This window comes from Acinonyx jubatus, chromosome E1, assembly GCF_027475565.1.
Source record: "Acinonyx jubatus isolate Ajub_Pintada_27869175 chromosome E1, VMU_Ajub_asm_v1.0, whole genome shotgun sequence".
In the NCBI taxonomy this organism is placed as follows: domain Eukaryota; kingdom Metazoa; phylum Chordata; class Mammalia; order Carnivora; family Felidae; genus Acinonyx; species Acinonyx jubatus.
Genome location: NC_069397.1, coordinates 11098604 through 11126497, shown reverse-complemented (window position 1 = coordinate 11126497; position 27894 = coordinate 11098604). Strand labels below are relative to the sequence as shown.

General features: G+C 48.9%; 1 protein-coding gene across 1 annotated transcript; it reads left to right on the top strand.

Moving 5' to 3' along the window:
- Positions 1-172: 172 nt before the first annotated feature.
- Positions 173-27894, top strand: GID4 (GID complex subunit 4 homolog). The gene is made up of 6 exons (XM_027047474.2): positions 173-603; positions 5931-5990; positions 11326-11433; positions 19640-19741; positions 21939-22069; positions 25143-27894. The coding sequence occupies exons 1-6, from the start codon at positions 415-417 to the stop codon at positions 25204-25206; spliced, it is 654 nt and encodes a 217-aa protein (XP_026903275.1). The 5' UTR covers positions 173-414; the 3' UTR covers positions 25207-27894.

Here is a 27894-nt window from a genome sequence, read left to right as displayed (position 1 = left end):
CGCACCTCGCCCCGCCCCCTCCACGCCGCGCCTCCGGATGAAGACTACAAGTCCCAGAGGGCCGCTCGCGCACCCCGCCACGTGTTTTCTTCGCCCGCCAATGGGTGGAAGCGCCGCGTGAGCCTGTTCCCGCCCCCCGGGCGCGCCCGAGCCAATCGGAAGGGTGGTGTGTGTGCGAGGGCAAGTGGGGAGGGGGACTCAGCTCAGGACAGGGAGGCCCTGCTCGCAGGTCCCGGGGTCCCGGTGGCAGCCGGAGCGCTTGGTCCGCAGGCAGCGGGCGGGTGGTCCCCCCTCCGCCCCCACCCTGCGCGTGCGCGCCCCGGCCCCTCCCTCCCTGCCACCCCCCTCGGCTCCCGCGCGGCGGCGGCGGTTCCTCTCCCCCTCCCCCCAGCCCTGGCTCCGGGGGACCCCGCGATGCCGGTCCGCACCGAGTGTCCCCCGCCGGCCGGTGCCTCGGCCGCCTCCGCGGCCTCGCTCATCCCGCCGCCGCCCATCAACACCCAGCAGCCCGGCGTGGCCACCAGCCTGCTCTACAGCGGCTCCAAGTTCCGCGGCCACCAGAAGAGCAAGGGGAACTCGTACGACGTAGAGGTGGTGCTGCAGGTGAGCGCCGGGCCGCGCCGGGCCGGGGCCCGAGGGCCTCCTCGCGGCGCTCACTGGCCGTGCCCGCCCCCGGCTCCTCGAGCCCGCAGCCGCGGACCAGGCCCTCGCCGCCGGGCCTCCTGCACCAGGCGCTTCACCCCCGGGACCTGCCCAGCTGGTGTCTCACACTTTCCAAGCCCCAACCCTGACCTGCCCCTCACACCGGAGCCTGTCGTGGGCAGCTCCTGGCCGACCCTGAACACTCTCCCAGACTCGAAGCCCGTGACCGGCCTGCCTGGGATCCGGAAGCCCCCTGTGACTGGCCACCCTCAGACCTGAGTCCTTCCTCCCCAGGACCTGTCGCCCCAAGATCAGCTCTCCCTCCAATCCCTCCCAGAACCTGAAGAACTCTCCGTTGGTTTCTCCTGCCTGGGAACCCTAGCCATGGCTGGGCCCGTGTCAAATTATCCCAGACTTGAGACAATCCTCCACCCCTCCCCTTTCCTCAGTTCCAGGGATCCTCAAACCTTGGGGCCCTCCTCCCGGGATTTCTTCCTTGGGAGAGCCTAGTGCCCCCTCAGACCTGGGAGCATCCTCCCTCCCTTAGCCCCTGAACCTGAGAGCCCCCAATCCACAACTGATTCCTCGCTTCTGGTACCCCCTCAAGACCAGGCACTCACATCCTGGGTGCTGCTGGGTGGAGCTCCTCCCAGTCTGTTAGGATCTTGCCTCCTGGGGCCCCCCACTGCCCCCCGGTCTCTAACTGGCGCAGGCAACCAGCTGCCGGCAGCCCCAGGCCTCCTGCTCTAGGCTTCTTCTCTTGCTCCCTATCTCCGTTCTCTGGCCACCTCCAGTCCCCTCCCAGTCTCCCTGACCTGTCTCCTCATACCTCCCCAACCCCTACCTTCATCTTCCTTCTCCTTGGCTCCAGGGGACCCTCTTTCTATGGTCTTAACTTTTATCTACACAGCCAGGGCTTCCTCCCGGTGTCTGATACCCATGTGCTGGGAAATCGAACTCACCCAGCATTATCTCTCACACAGTATTTCCTTGCTGTCTCTCTACCTCCCCCCCGTCTGACCTGAATTTCTAAGTACCTGCTGCCAGCCCCTGATAGCTTTGGAGCTCAGCTTTACCCACTCTGGCCCTTTTCCGCACCTCACCCCTCTCATGCAAGTGGTAACACACTTGATATTTTTTCCCAGCCGGAGGAGGTCAACAGTAGTTATTACTCCTTTCTCTCCCCCTTCCCTGCAAAACTGTTCCTTCATAGCTACCCCTGCCTGCCTCAGGACCCACTTTCCTCCTCCCTTTGCCCCCTTTTTTCCTTAGCCTGACGCCCCACCTCCTAGGCTGTTCCCCAAAGCCTCTCCAAACGTCTGGCCCCTTGAAAGGCCTCACAAGAGCTCTGAGGACCTAAGTGTGCCACCTTACTGCCCCCATGCATGAGGACAGAACGTAAGCCGTGTCTTTTCCTTACGTGTCCTTGGCTCTTTAAAAATGTTAAATCTTACACAGCCTCTCCTCTGAGCAAGTGGGTCTCCCACCCAAAAGTCAGTGGGGATACATTTTCTTTTTGGTAACTGCAGGGCATCCTTAACCTCTTTTTTTCTTACTGTTTTGTGGGAATCAACAGTTTCCTCTTTTTTCGATTGGGAAAACATTACGTTAATCGTATCTTTGGTCTGTAAACTTAAGTTGCTATCATGAGCCATGATATTTATTATAACTGGAAAACTATTATGACTGAGCCATTCGTTCTCCATAATTAGATCTATGATAGGGTGATCCCTCTTCCCTTCTGCTTAAAATGTGAGAATTTACTATGAAGTAAAGGCTTTTTTTTTTTTTTTTTTTTTCCTGCAACAAATCATAAAATTCTGGAAGAGATCCTTGGTTGTGGGTCATGTTTGGAATGATCTTGAATTTGTACCCATTGTTTCATTTGATGGTTTCCGGGGTGGTAGGGGACGACTTGGCAGGGTAGCTAAGTGTCAAAGAGAATTTGTCTTTGGTTCTTACAGCAGCCACCCCCTTCTGTCATGGGTGTGTTGTTTCTGAAGTCTTGTCAGATGCCCGTTTCCTCGCGAACCAGTGTACGTGGTGATTGAGTTGGCGCGTGACTGGTCTCAGGGTAGCCCAGAGCGGAAACCTGGCTGATGGCTGGAAGCCACTCCAGTAGGATGTCTTGATGGTGGGAGCGGTGGTCATGCCCAGGAATGCTGCCCTACTTCTGAGCTGGTGACCTGTTTGTCCATCATTGAGACAGTCAGTGACATGTGACTTATTCCATCATCTGGTTTTACAGCCAGGACTAGTTTCTTAGACTCAGCCTTCTTAGAATACTTCTGCCTTTCATACCTGAGCCTCCTTCCTGCCTTCTTTCTTTCTTTCTTTCTTTTTTTCATAAGAGCTTTATTGAGATACAATTCACATATCATACAGTCCACCCAATTTAAGGCGTACAATTTCAGTAGTTTCTAGTAGAGTCACGCACTTGGGTAAGCATTACTGCAGTCTAACTTTAGAACACTTCCATCACCCCCAAAAGAAACACCACCCCTTAGCCATCACCCCTTCTCAACTCTAGGCAGCCACTAATTTTATTTTCCCTAAGATCTGCTTATTCTGGCCACTTTGTACTAAACAGAGTCGTATGCTATGTGACCTTTTGTGTCTAGCTTCTTTCACCAAGTATAATGTTTTCAGCGTTCACCCATGTCATAGCATGTCAGTGCTTTATTATTTCTGGGGGGGGGGTGCATAATAATCCATTGTACGGATGTACAACATTTTGTTTATCCTTGGAGCAGTAGATGGATATTTGGGTTGTTTCCACTTTTTGGCTCTTGTGAGTAGTGATGCTGTGAACATTCCTGTACGAGTTTTTATGTAGGCGCGTCCTCATTTCTCCTGGGTAGAAACCTAGGAGTGGAATGCGGGGTCCTATGGTAACTCCATGTTTAACATTTTAAGGAACTGCCAGACCGACGTCCAAAGTGCCTACGTCATTTTGCACTCCCCCCACCGGGCGATGAGGGTTCCAGTTTCTCCACAGCCTTGTCAACACTTGCTATGTATTTGTCATCTTTTTGATTGTAGTCATGCTAGTGGGTGTGAGGTGGTTATCTCATTGTGGTTTTGATTGGAATCTCCTTACTGGCTAACGATGTTGCACATCTTTTCCTGTGCTTTTTTGGAGCACTTTCTTTTCTTGAAATTCCGGTTTAAAGAGCTCCCCCAGACCTTCGTGAGATTCTGACTAGGTTTTTGTTGTTGCCGTTGTTACTTTGACGACTCTGTTCCTCCTCTGCCATCCAAAGAGCCAAGAGTAACGTGAAGGCCAGGGTCACCGTGACAGCATATTAAAAAGAGCAGCTGTTGGACACAGCTGTGCTGTCAGACTTCCTTGCCTAACGTTTGCCTTGTCATCCTTCCCATGGAGATGCTGGTCCGTCGTTTGGTGAAAGTTCTCTGCGTCGTAATGTATTTGAGTTCACCCACCATCACCAAGATCAATTGGGGCAGAATGGGAGAGACCCGTGGTTGAACGGAGGCCAAACTGCAATTCTGATTCTCAGGCACGTGATAATCCACGCAAAATGTTAGCCAATTTACAGTTCAGTTTTTAATCTCATTAGCAGGTATCCTGGCCACCTGATACCCTTTCCAGCAGCTGTGAAGCCCCAAACTATATTGAATTCAGTGAGAATTGCATACGTGAAATTTAAGGCCTCAGGTTAGAGCTGTGTGTCTTTTAATGAAAGTTCTTTGCTGAACCGTGTGAGTGCAGATCAGCCACTTTGGATGACGTCCAGCGCCGAGGCCCGGAGATGAGGATATTTTAAATGCTTGGGCGGTTTTCACATGGAATACCTTTGTCACCAGCACCGAACTGTGGGAGCGTTTTAGCTTTATCGAAGCCCATTTGCTTTGGTGCTGACCTCATCTGGCTGACTGCATTCATTACAGTTGTTAAAGATGGCCTTAGTATTTGATTTCTGGTGTAATTGGAAGTCGTTAAGTCCCCAGACCTGATAAACACCACAAGACTCTCCAAGTTGCTTAAAATGAGACCTCGCTTGACACGAAAATCTCAGCGTGCTGCAGCACTGGGGTGCTTTGTCTTGCTTTAATTCCGGGGGTTTGCTTTGTCCGTGAGCCCAACCAGCATGAAATCTGAAAATCTGCCTGTTGGGGATCAGTCCATCCGGATTTGGGTGAAATGGCTCATTTAGGGCGCACTCAGCTGTAGGTAGCCATACCCTTTTCGGAATAGTTAAAAGAAGGGGTGAACCTGCCGTCTCAGGTTACAAGAAGCCTGGAGGTGGCTTGGCTCCAGACTGGCTCATGCGGGGGGCCCATTTCCTTCCACGTTTCCGTGCCGCCATCCTTGGCTTTTCCCGGCCTGTTTCCCCTCAGGGTCTTTACGTGGCTGCCCTGGGCACCGCGTGCAGGTTCTGCCGCCGTCACGGGAAGAAAGAGAGCCTCTTTGGAAGCCCCAGTCTTTCCCAGCAGCACCCAGGAGACTTACACACATACCTGATTGGTCAGAATCGGGTCACTCACCCCCAAACTGATGACTCACAAGGGGACAGGGGCACGGGTTTGCCTTGCACCCGTCAGGCTGATCGGGTCTTGTGGGGGCAGGGTAGGTGTCAGAACGGGATCTGGGCCCTGCCAGCACGGAAAAGGAGGAATTTGGTTGTAGGGTAGGTACCGGGCCATGTCGCAGCAACCCGTAATTGGTACATACTACACCTCAAGATCTATGTTGCCTGTTACCCCTGTTTATTTTAGGCTCCTAACTTTTCATCAGGAGACACAAGCATTCATATATGAAATGGGCAGCGTGGCCCCTCCCTGTATTTTCCATTCTGGGGTCAGCGTCTTGGTTCACAACTGCAATTTTTGCCAGAGAAGTCTTCCTAAGATGCCTTGCCGGGATATGCTGCCCATTTTGTAAAGAAATAATGCGGGATTGTGCTGAGTATAAATGTGGGCGAGGAGTACATTTTTTAGACCAGTCGGAGACCTGTGTTGAGCGGGCCCACTGTTCCAGAAAGGCACTTTGGTCTCAAGATACTCAGCTGAAGGAGGTCGAGAGGGTCCTGAGATCAGGTAGCTTCTGAACAGGCACGGGGGCGGGGCGGGGCAGGGGGTGGGGGGGCTCACAAAGGTCTCAAAGGCAGGTGAGCCCTGGCCGTGCTAGGTGCCCACCAACCCTCCGGGCCTCCCTCAGCCCACCTGGCCTCTGACGGCCGGGCACATGGTTTTCCGCAGCAGCCCCAGCTGGTCTCCCAGTGGTTCCTCCGTTTGTAATGAGGCTGTGTGTCCTTTCTTTCCAGCATGTGGACACGGGGAACTCTTACCTTTGTGGGTACCTGAAGATTAAAGGCCTTACTGAGGTAAGCACTCACTCAGACGAACTAGAACTGGAAGGTGGACCGCGTGCTCCTCGTGCTCAGAGTGTGAAGGACCAGCAGTCAACTCTGAGGCCTGATTAAAGTGCCCTGTTAAGTGTCGTTCTCATACAGTGAGCTCAAAGCATGTGGTTTTCATGTGCCCTGTCGGAAAGTATACAGAGTCACAAATCTGTAGAAGTTTATAAATACATCGTGTTGTTACCAACACTGTTGATTTCATTTTTAATCCTTTTGTGGGGAAAAAAAAAATGTGGCAAGAACATGGCTACCACCCTCCTCACCTGCCGTCGGAAGTTTTAAGGTTTCTAAGGCAAGCATTAATCCTTCCAGAGCCAAGGTCTTTGGAATTCCTTAAACCTTTTAGTTCACTGGAACAATGAAAAAGTCATCATCCAGTTTCTAACAGGAGTAGCTGCTATGGAAATGTAGACTGTTTTCCTTTCCTTGAACCAACTTTTTAAATCTCAGAACTCCTGGGAATATAGAAAACAAGAAAGAGCATCCTTTGTTTTCCTGCTGGTGAGTAAACAGGAAGAAGAAGGAGGGGACTGGACTGGCCGCCTGACTCCAGCCCGACCTGGCTGCAGAGCCCTGTGGCCTGATCAGTCCTCACTGTCTCCGTGGCCCAGCAGTGTTGAGAAATGCTCCACAGAGCCATAGAAAGGTCAGAGTGACCTTGTTGCTTTGCCCTTTACTGGTGCCATGGCCTTAATAAGAATGAAAAATACCCGCTCTGTCTCCTCAAGGGGCTTATCCTAGTGGGAAGAACGAATGTAAGAGTAAGAGGTATAGACTAGAGTATAATACAAATGGGGGGGGGGGGTGCTAACTAAGGCACAGACCATCCTCTGTCTTGAAACCATTGTTTCCATCTCTTTGATTCCATCTGGTTCTGCTTCTCTATTGGAAGTTTGAGACTTTTCTATGAAGTCTGGTGTTGACATGAAAAGATAACTACTCCTCCCTTCTAGAACGCTACCCAAGCTAGTAGGGGTAGAAAATGAGGGCAAAATGAAGGATTCCAGCCTTTGAGTTTGCGGTAGTAGGAAACAAAGTGAATAGAGTATACCCAACTCGTACAACAGGCAGCCAGATGCATTCACTGAGCACAGAACACGAACACTTAACTTCATAAGGAAGCCAGCAACATCTGTCACCTGGAATGTTAGCACTGATTCTAAAACCAGCCACTCTGGTCATAGGAAGCTGCACGGAAATGGCAGGTAGCATTAAAAATCCCCAAACCGTGTACAGAACCTCTGTGACGTTTCCATCAGGAGCAGGTAACCCTAACAAGGTGGGGGAAGCTCTGAGTCATGAGCAGCAGGCTCCCTGAGGAGCTGCTAGCTCGGCCCTTCGCTGGGGCCAGTTCGGGAAGGGGACTTAGGCTCATGACAGGGATGAGGAGACCATCCCCCGGGCCAGTTCTTCCCTCCTGCGCACGAGCGGCCTCACAAGCACATGGCCCCCCAGACTGGTCTGCGCCGGGTTGAGCCGTGGACTCCGGTGTGGCCCTCAAGTGGCATTGAATTAGAGAAAGGCGGCTGTGTTTCCGAGGCTCCTAGGACGTCAGGGTTCTTTGGATTTCATCTCTTTTAAGAACCTTTTTAGTTGCTTTACTGACATACAGTTCACATACCACACAGGTCACCCGTGTAAGATGCAGGGGGTGCCTGGCTGGCTCCGTCAGAAGAACATGTGACTCCTGGTCTCAGGGACGTGAGTTCAAGTCCCACGTTGGGCATGGAGCCCACTTAAAAAAAACAATAATAAAATGTACAGTTCATTGGCTTCTAGGATAGTCATGATGTGGTACAACTATGGACTCACCTTTGAAATTCTAAATCCAGTACGTGGTCACTGGACACGATCACTGAAATGCCAGAAAGGGTGAGGATTCTCTGAATGACTTTATACCCGTATTCTAAAATACAGCTGTTCGTGTTTGTTTGCTTTAACGTTTATAGTTGTTAGGATATTGAATATGTAATTGATTTTAATAAAACCATTTAAATGGTTGAGTTTTAGCCATAGTCTTCCTCGTGTACACCACATGGAAAATGAACTGTTAAGTTGGAGATCATTGGTCTCTTGGCTGCCTCACGTTCACGAACAAGCACAGTTATTACAAAGTCCGTGTGCCTTGTGGAAATGGAATGCCAGAATTGTGAAGAATGGGCGTCAGGTAGCATTTTCTTTGCAATTCTGAGCCCGCCACCAGCAGAAAGAAGGGACATTTCTAGGGAGGCCCAGAAGCTGGCACAGGGCCTAGGAGCCCAGCCTTGGGAGAGTCACGGCCAGGCCCTCCACTCACTCACTAGACAGGTTTGAAAGCTTCTGCTGAGCTTGTGCTAGACTTGCTCTGAGCCAGGCCAGGGAGATAGGTCACGCTAATCAAACTCAGCAGGACTGATGTATAAACAAGAATGCTCATTTACTCATTTCTAAAATGAGGTACATGCACGTTCCAGAAGTCCTCTCTGACTTAGTAGCCAGTGGGTGTTAATCCCCCCAGAAGGCAGGTCTACACGGAAAGCCAGACCCATTACTGGAGAGTTTTTGGTGGGCCTGTTAACCGTGCGGGGAGTGGATTGGACGACTCAAATGCACGACTGCTAGGCCCACTGTAGTAAGCCCACGCCTGTTCCGGGGGTGAGAGTGGGGGGTGCTAGCCGTGTCTCTTCTCTCCGACTCGTTTTTTTGACGACCTTCCCGCAGACAGAGTTTTTCCTTTGAGTTTATACGTTACCGCCACTTTGGCTGTAGTCAAGTGCTTAAATTTCCTGGTCCTGCCCTGAGAGATAGTTCGTGGTTTTGGTAACTTCTGTACATATTGACTCGCACTCATTAGGCAGTATTTATTTTATTTTAATTCTCAGAGTTCGGGGTACCTTGCAGTCACCCTTACCTAACTGCCTGAGATATTTTTAGAGACATGTCAGTGCAGAATCAGCTCACTAGGAAGACTTTCTATTTGAACCATAAGTATTTTCTTCGTATTGTAAGAGGGCCCATTTATCATTTCCTTCTTTTCTCTCTTGTGGAAGCTAAAAAAAGTTAAAACCTCAGAAAATCAATATGTATAGCTTTTCATGTAAAATCTCAAGCCTGGATGGCTTGCTTAGGTGGTTAGGCGTCCGACTCCGGCTGAGGTCATAATCTCACGATTCGTGGGTTCCAGCCCTGCGTCGGGCCCTGTGCTGACAGCTCAGAGCCTGGAGCCTGCTTCGGATTCTGTGTCTCCCCCTTTCCGCCCCTACCCCGCTCATGCTCTGTCTCTCTTTGTCTCTCAAAAAAGAAGAAACATTAAAATAAAATAATTTAAAATCTCAAGTCAGGTACTGATACAGAACTTTCTCCCTTAGCAGTTCTTCCTAAAACAGATGAGGACAATTTATTTATACCTTTAAAATCAGGTTTCCTTTTAGGAAATCTCCTCTTTAATTTCTTCACTCCGTATATATAAATACCTGAACGAGGAACCCGGCCACCGTGTCGGGAGTAAAGGGTTGAGGTTTGGTGGGGGGTGGGGGTGTTATATATCTCAGAGTTCACTGTGAAGACAGCCGCCAGCCTCGGTGGTGGGTAGTGAAGCAGGCCCCTTCAGTCTGCTCCTGTGCGGGCGGGCGGCCATACTGTTTCCTGGGAACTGCTATCTCTTAGCGACGTCCCCAGCTACATCACGGCAGGCCAAGCCAAGAGAAGTAGCAAAGCCATCGGAACAGATTTATTTTATTTTATTTTATTTTATTTTATTTTATTTTATTTTATTTTATTTTACTTTATTTTTTATATAAAAATTTTTTTTAATATTTATTTTTGAGAGAGGGAGAGGATGAGCTGGGAATGGGCAGAGAGAGAGAGACAGAGAGAGAGAGAGAGAGAGAGAGAGGAGAGAGAGAGGGAGGAAGACAGAGGATCCAAAGTGGGCTCCACGCCGACCACAGTGAGCTTGGTGCGGAGCTCAAACTCATGAACCGCGAGATCATGACCTGAGCCGAAGTCAGACATTTAACTGGCTGAGCCACCCAGGCGCCCCAGAACAGAATGATTTTAAACACACGTAGATGTTTGATGCAGAATAAGAGGGGCATACATAGTGTCTGAAGAAGAAAGTGGGACCTCTAGTCCCAAGGACATTAAGACTGTAATCCGTGGTTTGCCAGGCCACTGACCACCATTATCATGCTTCCAAGAAGCACCAGAGGCTGGCAGGCTGGGCTGAAGGGTTGGTTAGTTGGTCAGTCAGTTGATTGGGTTTTACAAATGCAGAGAAATGGTGGACTTATTAAATTGTTAACTTTTTCTTCCATTAGTATTTTTCAGAATCTTTGGTGCCTTCTTCTTAGCAGATGAACAAATATCAAATAAAATTGACAAGAGCATTCTAAGCACCCAGTTAGGATGACAGCTTATTTTTTCCCGTTTTTGTGGGTTTTTTTTCCCGTTGTTGTGATTTTCCATTGCAGACGTGATTTACGCATATTTTCCCTAGTATAAATTGCCTTAGTTCCTATGATAAAATTAAATGTTACTCTAACACATCGAGGTATTCTTTAAAAAAAGAACACAAGGGGCGCCTGGGTGGCGCAGTCGGTTAAGCATCCGACTTCAGCCAGGTCACGATCTCGAGGTCCGTGAGTTCAAGCCCCGCGTCAGGCTCTGGGCTGATGGCTCGGAGCCTGGAGCCTGTTTCTGATTCTGTGTCTCCCTCTCTCTCTGCCCCTCCCCGTTCATGCTCTGTCTCTCTCTGTCCCAAAAATAAATAAAAACGTTGAAAAAAAAATTTATAAAAGAAAACAAAACAACCACAACGACAACCAAAAAAAAACCCACAAAAACTCACTCCCCGGACGGGCACAGGAGACAAATGACTGAACTAGTTTGAGAACCAGTGGGCATGGCATCAGGGAGACTGAGCTGTGAATGCTCATTGTGAATTGTGGAGCCTCCTGGGGTGTTTTTCTTGGAAAGTAAAATCAACTTAGTTACCATCTGCTTTGCATCCTAGAATACTCAGAATTTACTTGTTCAGGTTCTTTTCGAGTGATTAGTACATAACAAACGAAGTCAGGGAAGGGTTCTCTGCTTCTGGCAAAGTTCATAACGTCCAAGAGACTTTGTGGGCACCTCCAATTCAAGCTGATTCCACAGCCATCGGCAAATCTCTGGACCTAACTCTGGGTTGTTGCTTAGCCAGTGTGACCATTTTTTCAAAGTCCTAGGAAGAAGTTAAAGAGCAAGGTTGATTTTTCCTTTGGGAAAAGTTAAAACTGCTGTTCAACATCTTGTTTTGGTATTTGGGCTTTTACCATAGGAGTATCCAACTCTCACGACCTTCTTCGAAGGAGAAATAATCAGCAAAAAACACCCTTTCTTAACGCGGAAGTGGGACGCAGATGAAGACGTTGATCGGAAACACTGGGTGAGTAGGTGTTTGGTCCACGCTGGGCCGCCCACGCGCTGCCGGGAAGCCAAGAGACTTAGCTCTCGGGGTCTTATCACTGTGCCCCGTCCTGCCCACCTGTCCACTGGGCTTCTCACCCCAGCTCCTGACAGACACACCCAGGCTCAGCTGAAGTACCATCAGGATGTCACCGGAAATGCCAGCGCCCCTGCTTTTCAGTGTCAAAAGTGGAGTATGTTCTAGCTCACCAGTAGGGAGCACTTGGAGACAACTCATCGTCACTGCCCTCAAGTCTTTTCATTGGCTTTCACACGAGTTGTTGTGTCTTCAAAAATCCATTTCTCTACCTGTCAAAATAGCCTTCCGGTTTAGCTGACCAGGGCGATGATGAATTTTGGTTTAACACTAAATAGGGAAGTCCAATGTGCTCACCCTCTAAACCCACCAGAAATTCTTGTGTCAGTAATGAAGATTCTAGAACTCTTCGTGCTTCCCACTGCCACTCACACCCGGCTGTTCAAGTCTCTCTTGATTCTGGCACGATACTCCTTGGAGAAAACTCCTGACCGCAGACCCTCGTCTGGGTTAACATCACTATAGATTAGCTGCTTTGCTTATTAATGTTTCCTACTTGAGATGGGAAAGGAACATCTTTCAAATGTTGAGTTTCAGTTAAATTTAAGCTTTTAAAACCATTTTTTGGTGAGCTACATGTTTTGACTATTGTAGGAAATAGAACTGAAAAGTCAGTCATTTGCGTGATACTAGAGAATACTGTAGAATACTGCGTAATACTGCGAAATACTCTAGAGGATACTAGAGAATACTGTAATACTAGAGAATGAACAAGAGCCAAGTCTCTGGGGATTCTCAGTCGGGGGATCACTCAGTGGCTCAGTGAAGTGTCCGACTCTGGGCTTCGGCTCCGGTCATGACCTCATGGTTCATGAGTTGGAGCCCCGCGTCGGGCTCTGTGCTGGCAGCTCGGAGCCCGCTTGGGATTCTCTCTCCCTCTCCCTCTCTCCCTGCCCCTCCCCTGCTCGCTCGCTCTCTCTTTTTCTCTTAAAATAAATAAACTTGAAAAAAAAATACTCAGTTGGGGAGCCCAAGAGGCACACGGTCATGCGGGCATCAGAAAGTGGTGGAGGGCTCCTCGGTGCCATCTGACCCCACCCTGCCCAAGGCCGGCTCTTCCTGCACAGCTCGACACCTCCTGAGGTGGCTCCTTCCTCTCCCAGACAGTCCCCGTGAGAACGATCTTCCTGATCTTTCTTGTACCGAATGACAGCCTGTCTCCCATCCTGCTTTGTTTTCCAGCTCAAATTGGTTCTGCAAAAAAGCAAGGTCTTTTGAGACTATGAAAAGTCAGTTTTAAGTTAGGTTGGCTACGAATTAAATACATAGAAAGCAACTCTTAATTTTCCAGACTTCCATTAGAATACTGGGAAATAGGGGCGCCTGGGTGGCGCAGTCGGTTAAGCGTCCGACTTCAGCCAGGTCACGATCTTGTGGTCCGTGAGTTCGAGCCCCGCGTCAGGCTCTGGGCTGATGGCTCGGAGCCTGGAGCCTGTTTCCAATTCTGTGTCTCCCTCTCTCTCTGCCCCTCCCCTGTTCATGCTCTGTCTCTCTCTGTCCCAAAAATAAATAAAAATGTTGAAAAAAAAAATTAAAAAAAAAAAAAAGAATACTGGGAAATATCTGTTCCTACCTCTGTTAGGCTAAATTGAAATATTTTGAGTGAAAGAGCGTCTAAGAAGGCCTCCCTGGGTCCTTCCCGGCATGCTAGATGGGGGAGGACCAGGAGCTGGGCCTAAGGGCTCTTCTTCACCCAGCAGTCTGGTGACCTGTGCAGGACTCAGAGTCTCCCATAACTCTCCCAGCCCATGCAGGAGTCCCCGATGCCCATGTGGGGCTCCTGGAGCTCTGTACTGCACCTCTGTCTGTCAGGGATTTGCAGCACCTGATGCAGGCCTGCCTCAGAGCTATTGCAGGGTCCATTCCGGAACACTGCAACAAAGCAAACATTGCCATAAAGCAAGTCAAGTGAATTTTGTTGGTTTCCCAGTGCATGGAAAACTTACATTTATGCTACACTGTACTCTGTTAAGTATGCAATAGCATTGTGTCTAAAACAATGTACATACCTTAATTTTAAAGTACTTTATTACTGGGGCGCCTGGGTGGCTCAGTCGGTTGGTTGAGCGTCCGACTTCAGCTCAAATCATGATCTCACAGTTCGTGAGTTTGAGCCCCGTGTCAGGCTCTGTGCTGACAGCTTGGAGCCTGGAGCCTGCTTCAGATTCTGTGTCTCCCTCTCTTTCTCTGCCTCTCCCCTGCTCATGCTCTGTCTCTCTCTGTCTCAAAAATAAATAAAACATTAAAAAAATTTTTTTTTAATTAAAAAATAAATAAAGTATTTTATTACTAAAAAATGCTAACCATCCTCTGAGCTTTCAGCAAGTCCCAATCTTGCTGGTAGAGGGTCTTTTTTTTTTTTTTTTCGTTTATTTATTTTGAGAGAGAGTGTGGGGGAGGGAAGGGGCAGAGAGAGAAGCAAGAAGCATCCCAAGCAGGCTCCACGCTGCTAGAGCCAAACCTGATGTAGGGCTCAATCCTACGAATGGTGAGGTCGTGACCTGAACTGAAATCAAGAGTCAGATGCCTAACCAACTGAGCCACCCAGGCGCCCCACTGGTAGAGGGTCTTACCTGATGTTGATGGCTGCTGACTCATGAGGGTGATGGTTGCCAAAGGTCGGATGGCTGTAGCAATTTCTTAAAATAAGAGAACAGTGAAGTGTGCCTCATTGATTGGCCGACTCTTCCTTTCACAAACAATCTCTCTGTGGTGCGGGATGCTGTTTGATAGCATCTGACCCTCAGTAGAACTTCTTTCAAAATTGGAGTCAGTCCTCGCAAACCCTGCTGCGGCTTTATCAACTGAATTCATGTAATATTCTAAATCCTTTGTTGTCGTTTCAACAATCTTCATGGCATCTTCACCAGGAGTAGATCTTATCTCAGGAAACCACTTCCTTTGCTCACCCATCAGAAGCAACTCCTCATTCATTCAAGTTTCATCCCGAGATTGCAGCCATCGGTCACGCGTTCAGGCTCCACTTCTGACCCTGGCTGTCTTGCCATCATCTCTACCCCGTCTGCCTCCACTGGAGTCTTGAATCCCTCAAAGTCATCTATAGAGTTGGAATCAACTTCTTCCAAACTCCCATTGATATTGATTGTTTGACCTCTTCCCATGAATCACAAATGTTCTTTCTTTTTTTTTTTAAATCACAAATGTTCTTTTTTTTAAATCACCTAGAATGGTGAACCCTTTCCAGAAGGTTTTCAGTCTACTTTGCCCACATCCATCAGAGAGATCACTATCTATGGCAGTTATAGTCTTAGGAACTATACTTCTTAAATAAGAACGCTTGAAAGTTTAAACTACCCCTTGACCCATGGACTGCAGAACGGGTGTTGTGTTGGCAGGCATGAAAACAACATTAATCTCACTGTATGTCTCCACCAGAGTGCTTGGGTGACCAGGTGCATTGTCAGTAAGCAGGAATCTTTTTTTCTGAGCAGTAGGTCTTAACGGTGGGCTTTAAATATTCAGTAAACCATGTTGTAAACAGATGTGCTGTCATCCAGGCTTTTTTCTATCAGTAGAGCACAGGCAGAGTAGATTTTGCATAAAATTTTAAGGGCCCGAGGATTTTCAGAATGGTAAGTGAACATTGGTTTCAACTTCAGGTCACCCACTGAATTAGCCCCTAGCAAGAGAGTCAGCCTGTCCTGTGAAGCTTCGAAGCCAAGCATTGACTTCTCCTCTCTGGCCATGAAAACCCTCGATGGCGTCTTCACCCAATAGAAGGCTGTTTCATCGAGTGTGGCCATCATCATGAGTTATCTTAGCTCGATCTTCTGGATAACCTGCCACAGCTTCTGCATCAACACTTGACATTTCACCTCTCACATTTATGTTATGGAGATGACTTCTTTCCTTAAACCTCCCAAACCAACCCCTGCTAGCTTCAGACTCTCCTTCTGCACTTCCTCACCTCTCTCGACCTTTACAGAATTGAAAAGAATCAGCCTTGCTCTGGATTAGGCTTTGACTTCAGGGAACATTGGGACCGGTTTGACCTTCTAGCCAGACCATTAACCCTTTCTGCCCATTAGCAAAAAGGCAGTTTTGAGGGGGCGCCTGGGTGGCTCTGTTGGTTAAGCTCCTGACTCCTGACTTCAACTCAGGTCATGATCTCATGGTTCATGAGATCGAGCCCTGCAATGGGCTCTGCATGGAGCCTGCTTGGGATTCTCTCGCCCTCTCTCTGCCCTTCCCCTGTTTGTGCACTCTCTCTCTCTCCTCTCAAAATAAATAAATAAACATTTAAAAATAAACGAGTAATAAGGCTGTTTCGCTTTCTTATCCATATGTTCACTGGAGTGAACTTTTCCTTTCCTTCAAGAACTTTTCCTTTGCATTTACAACACGGCTGTTTGGTGCAAGGGGCCAAGCTTTCAGCCTCTCTTGGATTTCGACATGCCTTCCTCAACTAAGCTTAATTGTTTCTAGCTTTTGATTTCAAGTGAGACACGTGCAACTCTTTCTTTCCCTGGAACACTTCGAGGCCATTGCAGGCTTTTTAATCGGCCTCATTTCAGTATTACTACGTCTCAAGGAAGAGGGAGGAGGCCTGAGGAGAGGGAGATGGATGGGGGAACAGCCAGTGAGTGGAGCAGTCAGAACACACACAACATTTATCAGTTAAGTTTGCTGACTTATATCGGCCCCCAAACAATTGCAATAGTAATATCAAAGATCTCTGTGGGGCACCTGGGTGGCTCAGTCGGTTAAGCGTCCGACTTCGGCCCAGGTCATGATCTTGCAGTCCGTGAGTTCGAGCCCCGCGTCGGGCTCTGTGCTGACAGTTCGGAGCCTGGAGCCTGTTTCAGATTCTGTGTCTCCCTCTTTCTCTGACCCTCCCCCGTTCATGCTCTCTCTCTCTCTCTCTCTGTCTCAAAAATAAATAAACGTTAAAAAAAAAAAAAAAGATCTCTGATCACAGGAGTGCCTGGTTGGCTCAGTTGGTTGAACAGCTGACTTCAGGTCATGATCTCACAGTTCGTGAGTTTGAGCCCCATGTCGGGCTCACTGCTGTCAGCACAGAGCCCACTTTGGATCCTCTGTCCCCCTTCTCTCTCACCCCTCCTGTGCTTGCACTCTCAAAAATAAACATTAAAAAAAAAATCACTGATCACAGATTACCATAACAAATAAAATAGTAATGAAAAAGCTTCAAATATTGCAAGAATCACCAAAATGTGACACAGAGACACAAATGCTGTTGGGAAAATGGCACCAATAGCCTTGCTCGATCAGGGTTGCCAGGAACCCTGGCAGTTTGTAAAAAAAAATGCAACATTTGCAAACAGCAATAAAGTGAAGTGCAATAAAACCAGGACTGCCAGGGCACCCGGGTGGCTCAGTCAGTTTAGCGTCCGACTTCAGCTCAGGTCACAATCTTGTGGTTCATGAGTACAAGCCTGCATCGGGCTCTGTGCTGACAGCTCAGAGCCTGGAGCCTGCTTCAGATTCTATGTCTCCCTCCCTCTCTCCCCTTCTCCTCTCATGCTCTGGCTCTCTCTCTTTTTCTAAATAAACATAAAAAAAACAAAACAAAACAAAATAAAACTGGACTCCCTGTAAACTAGAGGCACTGTATTATTTCATGCTCAGGTTTTCCTGAGTGATAATAAAGTTGGTATCATGGTGGTACCATAAAGTCCAGATTCCATAAACTTAATCTACTGAGGATAGAAATACATGTGTGACAAATTCTATGGGTTAATAATTCTGTATCTTAAATTTTATTTAAGGTGTAATTCTTATAAAATTATTACATGCTTGTTTTTAAGCATTTGAATAAGTAGAAAAACAAAAGGAAAAAAATCATCTATAATAATAATACCAAAGCTAAAACAAGTATTGACCTTTTTTTTTTTTTTAAATAAAAATAGGATCATGAGACACAATTTTGTAATCTATTTCTGGTGTCCCTTTTTTTTTAAATATATTTAATTTATTTTTTAAATTTACATCCAAGTTAGCATATAGTGCAACAATGATTTCAGGAGTAGATGCCTTAGTGCCCCTTACCCATTGAGCCCATTCCCCCCTCCCACAACCGCTCCAGTAACCCGCTGCTTGTTCTCCATATTTAAGAGTCTCTTCTGGGGGCGCCTGGGTGGCTCAGTCGGTTGAGCTGCCGACTTCGGCTCAGGTCATGATCTCACGTTCCGTGAGTTCGAGCCCCGCGTCGGGCTCTGTGCTGACAGCTCAGAGCCTGGAGCCTGTTTCAGATTCTGTGTCTCCCTCTCTCTGACCCTCCCCTGTTCATGCTCTGTCTCTCCCTGTCTCAAAAATAAATAAAACGTTAAAAAAAAAATTAAAAAAAAAAAAAAAGAGTCTCTTCTGTTTTGTCCGCCTCCCTGTTTTCATATTATTTTTGCCTCCCTTTCCTTACGTTCGTCTGTTTTGTATCTTATAGCCCTCATATGAGTGAAGTCATATATTTGTCTTTCTCTAATTTCGCTTAGCGTAATACTCTCTAGTTCCCTCCATGTGGTTGCAAATGGCAAGATTTCATTCTTTCTGATTGCCCAGTAATACTCCATTGTATATACATACCACATCTTCTTTATCCATTCATCCATCAACGGACATTTGGGCTCTTTCCATACTTTGGCTATCGTTGATAGTGCTGCTGTAAACATTGGGGTGCATGTGTCCCTTCGAAACAGCATACCTGTATCCCTTGGATAAATGCCTAGTAGTGCAATTGCTGGGTCATAGAGTAGCTCTGTTTTTAAATTTTTGAGGAACCTCCGTACTGTTTTCCAGTGTGGCTGCACCAGTTTGCATTCCCACCAGCAGTGCAAAAGAGATCCTCTTGCTCTGCATCCTTGCCAACATCTGTTGTTGCCTGAGTTGTTAATGTTAGCCATTCTTATAGGTGTGAGGTGGTATCTCATTGTGGTTTTCATTTGTATTTTCCTGATGACGAGTGATTTTAAGCATTTTTTCATGTGTCGGTTGGCCATCCGGATATCTTTGGAGAAGTGTCTGTTCATGTCTTTTGCCCATTTCTTTGCTGGGTTATTTGTTTTTTGAGTGTTGAGTTAACCCTTTATCTGATATGTCATTTGCGAATATCTTCTCCCATTCCGTCGGTTGCCTTTTAGTTTTGCTGATTGTTTCCTTCGCTGTGCTTTTTATTTTGATGAGGTCCCAATAGTTCATTTTTGCTTTTGTTTCCCTTGCCTCCGGAGACATGTTGAGTAAGAAGTTGCTGCGGCCAAGATCAGAGAGGTTTTTGCCTGCTTTCTCCTTGAGGATTTTGATGGCTTCCTGCCTTACATTTAGGTCTTTCAACCATTTTGAGTTTATTTTTGTGTATGGTGGTCCAGGTTCATTCTCCTGCATGTCACTTTCCAGTTTTCCCAGCAACACTTGCTGAAGAAACTGTCTTTGTTCCATTGGATATTCTTTCCTGCTTTGTCAAAGATGAGTTGGCCATAGGTTTGTGGGTCCGTTTCTGGGTTCTCTATTCTGTTCCTTTGATCTGAGTGTCTGTGTTTGTGCCAGTCCCATACTGCCTTGATGATAACCGCTTTGTATACATCTTGAAGTCCATCTGGTCTCCTTTTTTTAAAAGAAATTAATCGTATATTACCCACTTCCTGTTTCTTCTTCACTAGCTGGCCCCAAGCCACTCTACTCTGTCAGAGAACCCCACTGTAGTAAGCCCTGTCTCCCCCTTCAGTGAGACATGCTGGCTCTCAGTTGTTCTGCATGACTCTTGTTGCTACTGTTGACTCCCTTACAGAGATGTCACTAGTCATCCCTGGCTTTGTGCAAAAGTGTCCTGAGAACGGGCCCCCAGAATAGCATCCATTCCCAACCCGGGGCCTTTTCTCGGACAACATGAACTAGGCAGGCGTAGTCCCATGATGCCTCAGCTGGAGTCCAGCTCTGAGGTCACTGGTGGGGACCTTGGGCTCCCCTTCCAGGCCTCGGCCTTTGCTGCTCTGGTCAGGCCACCTCCAGCAACTGGCACGCGTTTGCAAAGGTGGTCGCCGCCGGACACAGAAGGGTCGTTCTGACACCAGCCTCTCCCTCCGTAGATCAGTTCTCATGCTGTGTCTTTTGCTTTCAGGGCAAGTTTCTGGCTTTTTATCAGTATGCAAAATCATTTAATTCAGATGACTTTGATTACGAAGAGCTGAAGAATGGAGATTATGTCTTCATGAGGTGGAAGGTAAGGCCCCACCCCAGGCGGTCTTCTGGCTGTGCCAGTGCCTGCATTGGACCCACTGCCCCGTCTGCCCTGTCCTCATGCGGTGCCTTTAACGCTCACGGAAAGCGGGCACAGCTCCAGGCCACTCTGGCAGACTGCTGCCCTCCCAGATGGTTTCTCTTTGGTTAAACTGTTTGGTGGTCAGCTGACGAATTCGTGGCTAGGGGGTGGTCCCCCTCGGTACCTTTGACCGTCCAGGTGGAGTCCTCCCAAGTGTCCTGTGGATTCAGGGGAGAACCAAAGTCAGTCACCCACCACCTCCGGTTCTCAGCCACAGGCTGCAACACCCCCTTAAGGGACCGCTCCCTCACCACGTCCTTGCTGAAGGCTCGGTGCCGTCTCAGCTTGTCTGGTTCCCTCCAGCTCAGGAAATGAGGGACCAGGAATGGAATTTGGGTTTTCCACTCACCAGCCCTCAGAGAACTGCATCTGGCTGGACTCGATAGATTGGCTTTGGGGCTGACAAGGCTTTTGTGTTCCCTGTTTTGATAGCATGGTATTTACTGTGTTCCAGCTCCAGGATAGCACAATCATGAAGCCAGTTTGTGAAATCACTGTGTGAACGGACACCCACTTCCAACCCCTGGTCCCCAATCTGCGGGGAAAAGCCGTTTTGTCTTGAAATCTCGCCAGCTTTCCGAAAAGCCAATCATTTAGAGTAGTGATTCCCAATCTTTTTTTTTTTTTTTTTTTTTTTTTTTTTTAGTATTTATTTTTGAGAGAGAGAGCATGCGAGCGAGCGGGGAAGGGGCAGAGAGAGAGTGAGACGCAGAATCCAAAGCAGGCTCCAGGCTCTGAGCTGTCAACACAGAGCCCGACATAGGGCTCGAACTCATGGACCATGAGATCATGACCTCAGCCAAAGTCGGTCGCTTAACTGACTGATCCACCCGGGCGCCCCAGTGATTCCCAATCTTTAGCCTGTATAGCTAATTTTTTTGGGGGGTGGGGGGGATCATCACTTTCTGAGTGGACGCTTGCCAGGCGTGGAGAGTCAGAGCGGGGTCCTGCCCTGTAAGCTTGCCATTAGTGGGAAGTGTGCCAGTGAAATAACATGTTGGAAGAAGTATCCTCCAAAGTTCTGATTTTAAAATTAATTTTAGGGGCGCCTGGGTGGCGCAGTCGGTTAAGCGTCCGACTTCAGCCAGGTCACGATCTCGCGGTCCGTGAGTTCGAGCCCCGCGTCAGGCTCTGGGCTGATGGCTCAGAGCCTGGAGCCTGTTTCCGATTCTGCATCTCCCTCTCTGTCTGCCCCTCCCCCATTCATGCTCTGTCTCTCTCTGTCCCAAAAATAAATAAACATTGAAAAAAAAATTAATTTTAAAAACTACCATTCAGAGGTTTAGGAAAGGAAAAGATGAGAATGTTTTGGAAGAAAAAAAGAGTTGAGCACCTGGGTGGCTTGATTTTGGCTCAGATTATGATCTCGAGGTTTGTGAGTTCATGCCCCACATCGGGCTGTGCACGGCCAGTGCAGAGCCTGATTGGGATTCTCTCTCTCCCTCGCTCTCTTCCCCTCCCCCACTCTCTCTTTCAAAATAAACTTAAAAAAAGAACTTCTCAGGGTGACTCACTGTGGGCCTTCAGGAGACCTCCTGGGGCCTTGGGGGCACCGACTTCATCTTACTGGGACAGTAGGTCCTTTCAGCTTGGCTCTAGCCAGAGATAACAAGCTTGCCTCTTCCCAAGGTGCTGTTCTGATGGCTGTCGCCGAGGCGTAGAGCTTTTTCAGGGGGTGTTATGGGGTGTGATCTGCCCTCAGAGTGAAGTGACTTGCTGTTCTAGAGGTGATCAGGAACCTAGCACCAGTTCCTGGGGTGGAGCAGAGAATTTCTCTCCCTGGGTGGTTCTGTCTGTGGGCTCTGAAAGGTAGGTAGGTATCGATTCAGTTACGAGATATGTAGACCATAGGACCTTCTCTTCACTGCTGACCTCAGTGAGCTCAAGACACAGGCTCCTGTGTTAGCATCTAGAATACTCGAGCAACACACGGATGCTATTGGCAGGTTGGGTTGAAACGCACATGTTGGCCATTGTCCAGCAAGTCTGGGCAAGGCCGTGTGACAGTGGAACCTTAGAAGCACCTGGAGGCTAACGAGGAACACCAGAGGTGGCCGGGCCACACCGTCTGTTACTAACCTCCTCCGTCTGTGTGCAGGAACAGTTCCTGGTCCCAGACCACACGATCAAAGACATCAGCGGTGCTTCCTTTGCTGGGTTCTATTACATCTGCTTCCAGAAGTCGGCAGCCTCCATAGAGGGCTACTATTACCATAGGAGTTCAGAATGGTAAGGAACCCCAGAGGCGCAGGGGGCGGCTTGCTGCTGTCCCGCTGGCTCTTCCTTGGCTTGCCAAACCAAAAGAAGACCTCTCCCCTGTCTCTGCATAGCTTTCATGCTCTGTCTGCATGCAGAGGGCCTCTCCAAGCGATCTCAGTTGCTGGTATAGGGGCTCCTGTCCCTCTACACGGAGCAGAGTAAACAAGATGAAAGTGAAGTGCTAGATAAAGGAACTCATTGCTGACAGCTTTCAAGCAGTTCTGTATTATCAGCAATGTTTCTCCCAATCTTGCTGCTCTTGTATTTCCTCCCAAATTTAATCAGTAACTAAAATGTAAAATCCAACTATGAATTTTGCTGGGGTGAATTTTGCTGTCAGCAGCCTTTTTGATTTTGTGGTCACATTCCTCAGATGCTGGCCCCACATGCACTTGATCTCAGTCTGGTGACCTCGGGTCCCCCCGTGGAGCTGGCGGTCCTGCCCTGTGTCTCACCTGAGGTGAAGGACTGAATGCCACCTCAGGTGCTAGCTTCTGTCACCTCTTGGGGGGAATCTCCTGCCTCCTCGCTGCTTCTCAAAGCACCTGGCTGTACCTGAAGAAGGAACCGCATCATAAAATACCTGATTTCCTCTCTGGATGTAGAGACCCCTCATTCCCTTCCAAATTTTTCACACTTCGGTGACTTGTAAGTGATGCCACCCCAGCTTGACTCAAATTCCTTGTTCAGTGGCAGCACAGTGATATCTGCAAATACGTGCCCGTGGCTCAGTGCAGTCTCAGCGCCTCTGAGAGCCACAACTCTCAGGGTTTCAGTAGTTGTTCGGTTTTCAAATGAGTTTTCAAAACATGTTGTATCCTGTTTTAAATGACAGCTTTATTGAGCTAATTCACACACTATTTGGTTTGCTCATTGAAGCTGTACAAGTCAGTGGTCTGTGCAGCCATGACTGCAGTCAATTTTAAAACGTTCTCGGGGCGCCTGGGTGGCGCAGTCAGTTAAGCGTCCGACTTCAGCCAGGTCACGATCTCGCGGTCCGGGAGTTCGAGCCCCGCGTCGGGCTCTGGGCTGATGGCTCGGAGCCTGGAGCCTGTTTCCGATTCTGTGTCTCCCTCTCTCTCTGCCCCTCCCCGTTCATGCTCTGTCTCTCTCTGTCCCAAAAATAAATAAACGTTGAAAAAAAATAAAAAGTTTAAAAATAAATAAATAAATAAAACGTTCTCATCGCCACAGGGAGAAACCCTCGTACCCCTTGACCATCAACCCGACTCCCCATCCCCTCCTGGCCCTAGGCAACCACTAATCTACTTTCTCGCTGTGTGGATCTGCCCGTTCTGGATATTTTATATAAATGGGACCATACACTATGTGGCCTTTGTGTCTGTCCTTTGAAGCTTCAGCCTTGTTACAGCAGGTGTCAGCACTCCCCATTTTTATTGCTGAATAACTTTCCATGGTCTGGGTCCACAGTAGCCCCTCCTTATCTGCGGTTTTGCTTTCCGGGGTTTCGGTTACCCGCGGTCAGCTGTAGCCCAGAAGCAGACGATCGTCCTCCTGACAGTGTCAGAAGGTCAGTGGTAGCCTAACAGCCCGTCACAGCGCCTCTGTCATTCCGTGTTTCGTCTCCTCCCGCACCCATTTCGTCATCTCACGTCCTCACGGTACAATAAGGTATTTTGAGAGAGAGCCCACGTTCCCGTAACTTTTACTGCAGTATATTGTTATAGTTGTTCTATTTGCTGACTAGTTATTGTTGCTAACCCCTTATGGTGCCTAATTTATAAGTTGTACTCTGTCACGGGTATGTATGTGCAGGAAAAACCATACCATATGTACGGGGCTCGGTACCATCCGCGGTTTTCGGCATCTGCTGGGGGTACCGGAGCGTATCCCCCACAGATAAGAGGGGGGGACCACTGTACCACATTTTCCTTCTCTGTTCATCAGTTGCTGGGCACGTGGGTCGTCTTCACCTTTTGCCTGTTGTGAATAATGCTGTTGTGAGTGAGGGTGTGTAAGCATCCGAGCCCCGGCTTTCAGTTCCTTTGGGCAGATACTAAGAGTGGAATTGCTGGGTCATATGGGAATTCTGTAACTTTGTAAGGAACCGCCTCCCTGTTTTCCAGAGCAGCTGCACCCTGGTACGTTCCCACCAGGGCCCGAGGGCTCCAGTTTCTCCACATCATTCCCAGCGCTTGTTATGATGTCTTTATAATTACAGCTCTCCTAGCGCGTACGACGTCTGCCGGTGTCGTGTGGTTTTGATTCACATATTCCGATGGCTGAGGCATAATCTTTTCTTGATTTTTTGTTTCGTTTTGTTCTTTGCTATTGTTGTTGAGAAATAAACTGCTTGTTCCTGTGCTGCTCCTCACTCCTCTGTGAAACAAGTAAGAGGAGAGCTGACGTCTACCCCATCAGCTCTGATCGTCCCTGGGGGTTATCATCCCCTTGTGTGGATTGTCCCGGCCGCCGTTTCCCTTTCGTCTGCTTAGCTCCTCGGAGCAGCCTGCCGACGGGGCAGAAACATACACGTCAGAGCTCTGATGTTCTCAAAGCCTAATAGCCGTGTCTAGGGAGGCGAGAAAAGGAAGCCAAAGGGTCAAATAAGATTTACGGTTAGCGAGGAAGTCCTCTCTTCCATGGCCTGTTTGCATTGCATGAGAAGTGGGGTGTGCCTGTGTTACCCACGAAGGCCTGACACACGGGGGAGCTGAGGTGCTGGCCGTTGGGAGGCCGGGCAGCGTGGCAGGTGAGGATGAGGCCCGGGGCCTCGGTCTGCATCTCTCCCACAGCGTACTCCGCCTCTCCTTTTACAAGACGTACCACGGTTGCTTCATGGTCAGAGCAAAAGGGAAAGGCCTAAAAACAGCTCCTCTTACCCCCATTCGGGAGGATTAACCAAAGAAGCAAATAAAACCAGAGTCGGTTCAGCTGACGAGATCTGAGATGAATTTGCGTTCCGGTCCGAGAAGGTGGCCCGTCAGGCGCTCCGGTGGCAGGGAGGGAGTTTTGGACATCCTTTGTTTGGTTTTCAGGATGCTCAGACTGCCTCCCGTTTCTCTCTTTTCCCACATTGCAGGTATCAGTCACTCAATCTAACTCACGTTCCCGAACACAGCGCACCCATCTACGAGTTCCGGTGACAGCGGTTCAGAGCAGGAACCAAACAAAACTGAACTTGGCAAAAAAAGAACTCTGCCAAGAAAATCGTGTACCTGCCAGAACCAGGAGAACGTGTGTTCCTGTTTCTTCACGAGCAGACTCGCATCAGAAAGCATGAATGTTAACCCACAGAATCCAAGGAGCATGGCCAACCAACGGCAGGTGGAGGGAGTGTGCTCTGTGCTTCCTCCCTCTCTGTGGCAGTTTGGTCTTAATCTGTTGTAAGCTACCTTAAATGCACTTTTCCTTCCTGCACAGCTAACTTCTGTATCACTGAAAGGCCCATTCCTTCCTCCGTCCCCACCTCCAGCCGAGCAGAAGGTCAGCCCCCCAAGTCACCGTCAGCCTTGGTGCTCAGTGGTCTCGGCCCAGGCCCCAGCCCTGCGCCCCCCACCCCCAGTTGCTCAGTCCGGTAGCTCAAGAGAAGGCAGAGCCCCAGCACACGTGTGCCGCCCCCCCCCACCCCCCCCCCCCCAGAGCTCTGCGCAGGGAATCGGTGACCAGCAGCACCCGCCAGTGAAACGCGAGGCGGAGGCCGATTGCTTAACGGGGTCCGCTGGCACTGCCCAGCCCTGCAGCGGTCACGCTAAGCTAGTCAGTGGCTGCCAGGTTCTCTGGGCCTGCCATCGGGGATCACTAAGTTTCAGGCTTCCAGATCCCTGGCAGGAACGGATTCCAGTCCTGCTTACTCAGCACGTTTGCTCCAAACTTTTGAACTTGAGGGCAATACTAAACTTAAAAAAAAAAAAAAGAAAAAAGAAAAAAAAAAAAGAGTTTTTTTATTACAAAATTATTTTTATGGTCCCTTTAACAAGGACCCTATGGCAAATGCACAATTATTCAGAATTACATTTTTATCGTTTTCACATTGAAAACAGCAAATGTTGACTTAGTAATTTTTATACCTATATCTATATGTAAATGTATATTTAATCAACCAGCAGTTTAAAACTAGTCATCCTGGTACAAAAGTTTTGCAGCATTGCATAAATTCTAGTGCTAAACTTGAGAGCTGTTTTTTGGGGCCAGTTTAGCATTTGTACCTCCTCCTTTTGCTACTCAGAACAGCAGTGCTTCGTGGCGACCTTTTCCGTCAAGCAGAAGGGGCCGTCATTCTCCTAAAACAGCAACTCTAAAATGTTGGGGTGGGGGAGGGGCGGGAACACGAACACGCTCGAAGAACTCAAGGCTCACGTGCCAAAGTGTGGGGGGGGGGTGTGGGGTTGGGGGGGGTGTGGTTTTGGGGGGGCGGGGGGGCGGGGGAGTGGTTTTTTTGTTTTTTGTTTCTGTTTTTTAATGTTTAAAAAGCTTAATAGGTTGGCATCAGTTGTAGACCGCAGAGACAGGCCGGGCTTTGGGGGGCATCGCATTTGCTGGCGGTTTACACGACTCACTCAGAACACGAGACAGAAAGCTACAGCCCACGGGAGCACAACCAGCTGCGAGCTGCAGATCCACGGGCGGTGTAGGGAAACACAAGGCCCTTCGGTCTAGACGAGCGGTGTAGGGAAACGCTTTACTCTGAACAAGTGACTTTCCTTTTGACGACACATGTACTGTATGTTACTGAGACTGAATGTCGGGGAAACCTTAGAGGAGAAGTACTTGGGATTCTAGTCAGTGGGCATCGGGACACCTAGGAAGCGTAGTCCTAAGGCGGTGAGACCAACCCATCTGGTGAGGCCAGGGTTTTAGAGCCCCAAAACGTTGCCCCGGCGACTGCAGTGGAAAAATGATTCACGTCCGTTCCCAGAGACGAGTCAAATGTTTTCTTGATTCTGAAACTCCAGAAGGCATCAGCACGGCTGGCTCTGGTCACACCAGCTGATGGCAGAGTACCGAGGAGACCGCACTCGCGTGGCCTCAGGTTAGCTGGCAGGCGTCGCTTGACAGTAAAAGGAGACTGTGGGGCCGTGCTGGCTTTCCCTGGCCACACGGGCCGGCCATTTCACCCCAGATCCCCTCTCACGGCAGGCTCCTAAATCTTGCCTGAGTTTTGCAAGCTCCTTGAAGGATCTAGGCCCCGCTCAGAACCCAACGAGGGGTGAGCTCATCGGGGCCCTGTATGTGTGGCTCAGAGGTCAGCCGGGCAGTCAGCGGGCCGGGAAGGCCATTTGGAAACGCTGCTATTGTTCAGCTAGCCAAATGGGCCAGGTCCTGTTGGCGGATTTCTTCCTCCCTCCCTCGCTTAGCTAGGTAATGAAGTTGTACTGGGGAAAATCAAGCGATACCTTTGCTAGATCTTTCGGGCACATCCGAGATGAAGGTTTGCTTGCGTAAACATCTGCCCATTGAGGACAGGGAAGGGATTACCTGCCCACCTCCTCTTAGTAATTCCCAAAGAATCCACGTCAGCTCCTTCTCTTTCTCTCAGTTCCCCAAGGAATGTTGGGGATCACCCCCCTCTGTGGTTATTCTTTCCTGAACCTCCTCCGTGGTTTACGTGCCTCTGGTACTCTGTGCAATAGTTTTGGCTGACGCTTGTGTCCATCATTAAGAAATCAGTGCAGGATGCAGATTTTCTACCGTCTCCCTCCACCCCAAACAAACCTGCCATGAGGTAGGATCCTAGGGATTTGGCTGTTCTTTCCACTGCTCAGAAAGCTTCCATTCTGTACCCCCAGCCTCATCTCTCCTCTGTGCTGGAATTATCCCTCCCCACCCACCCA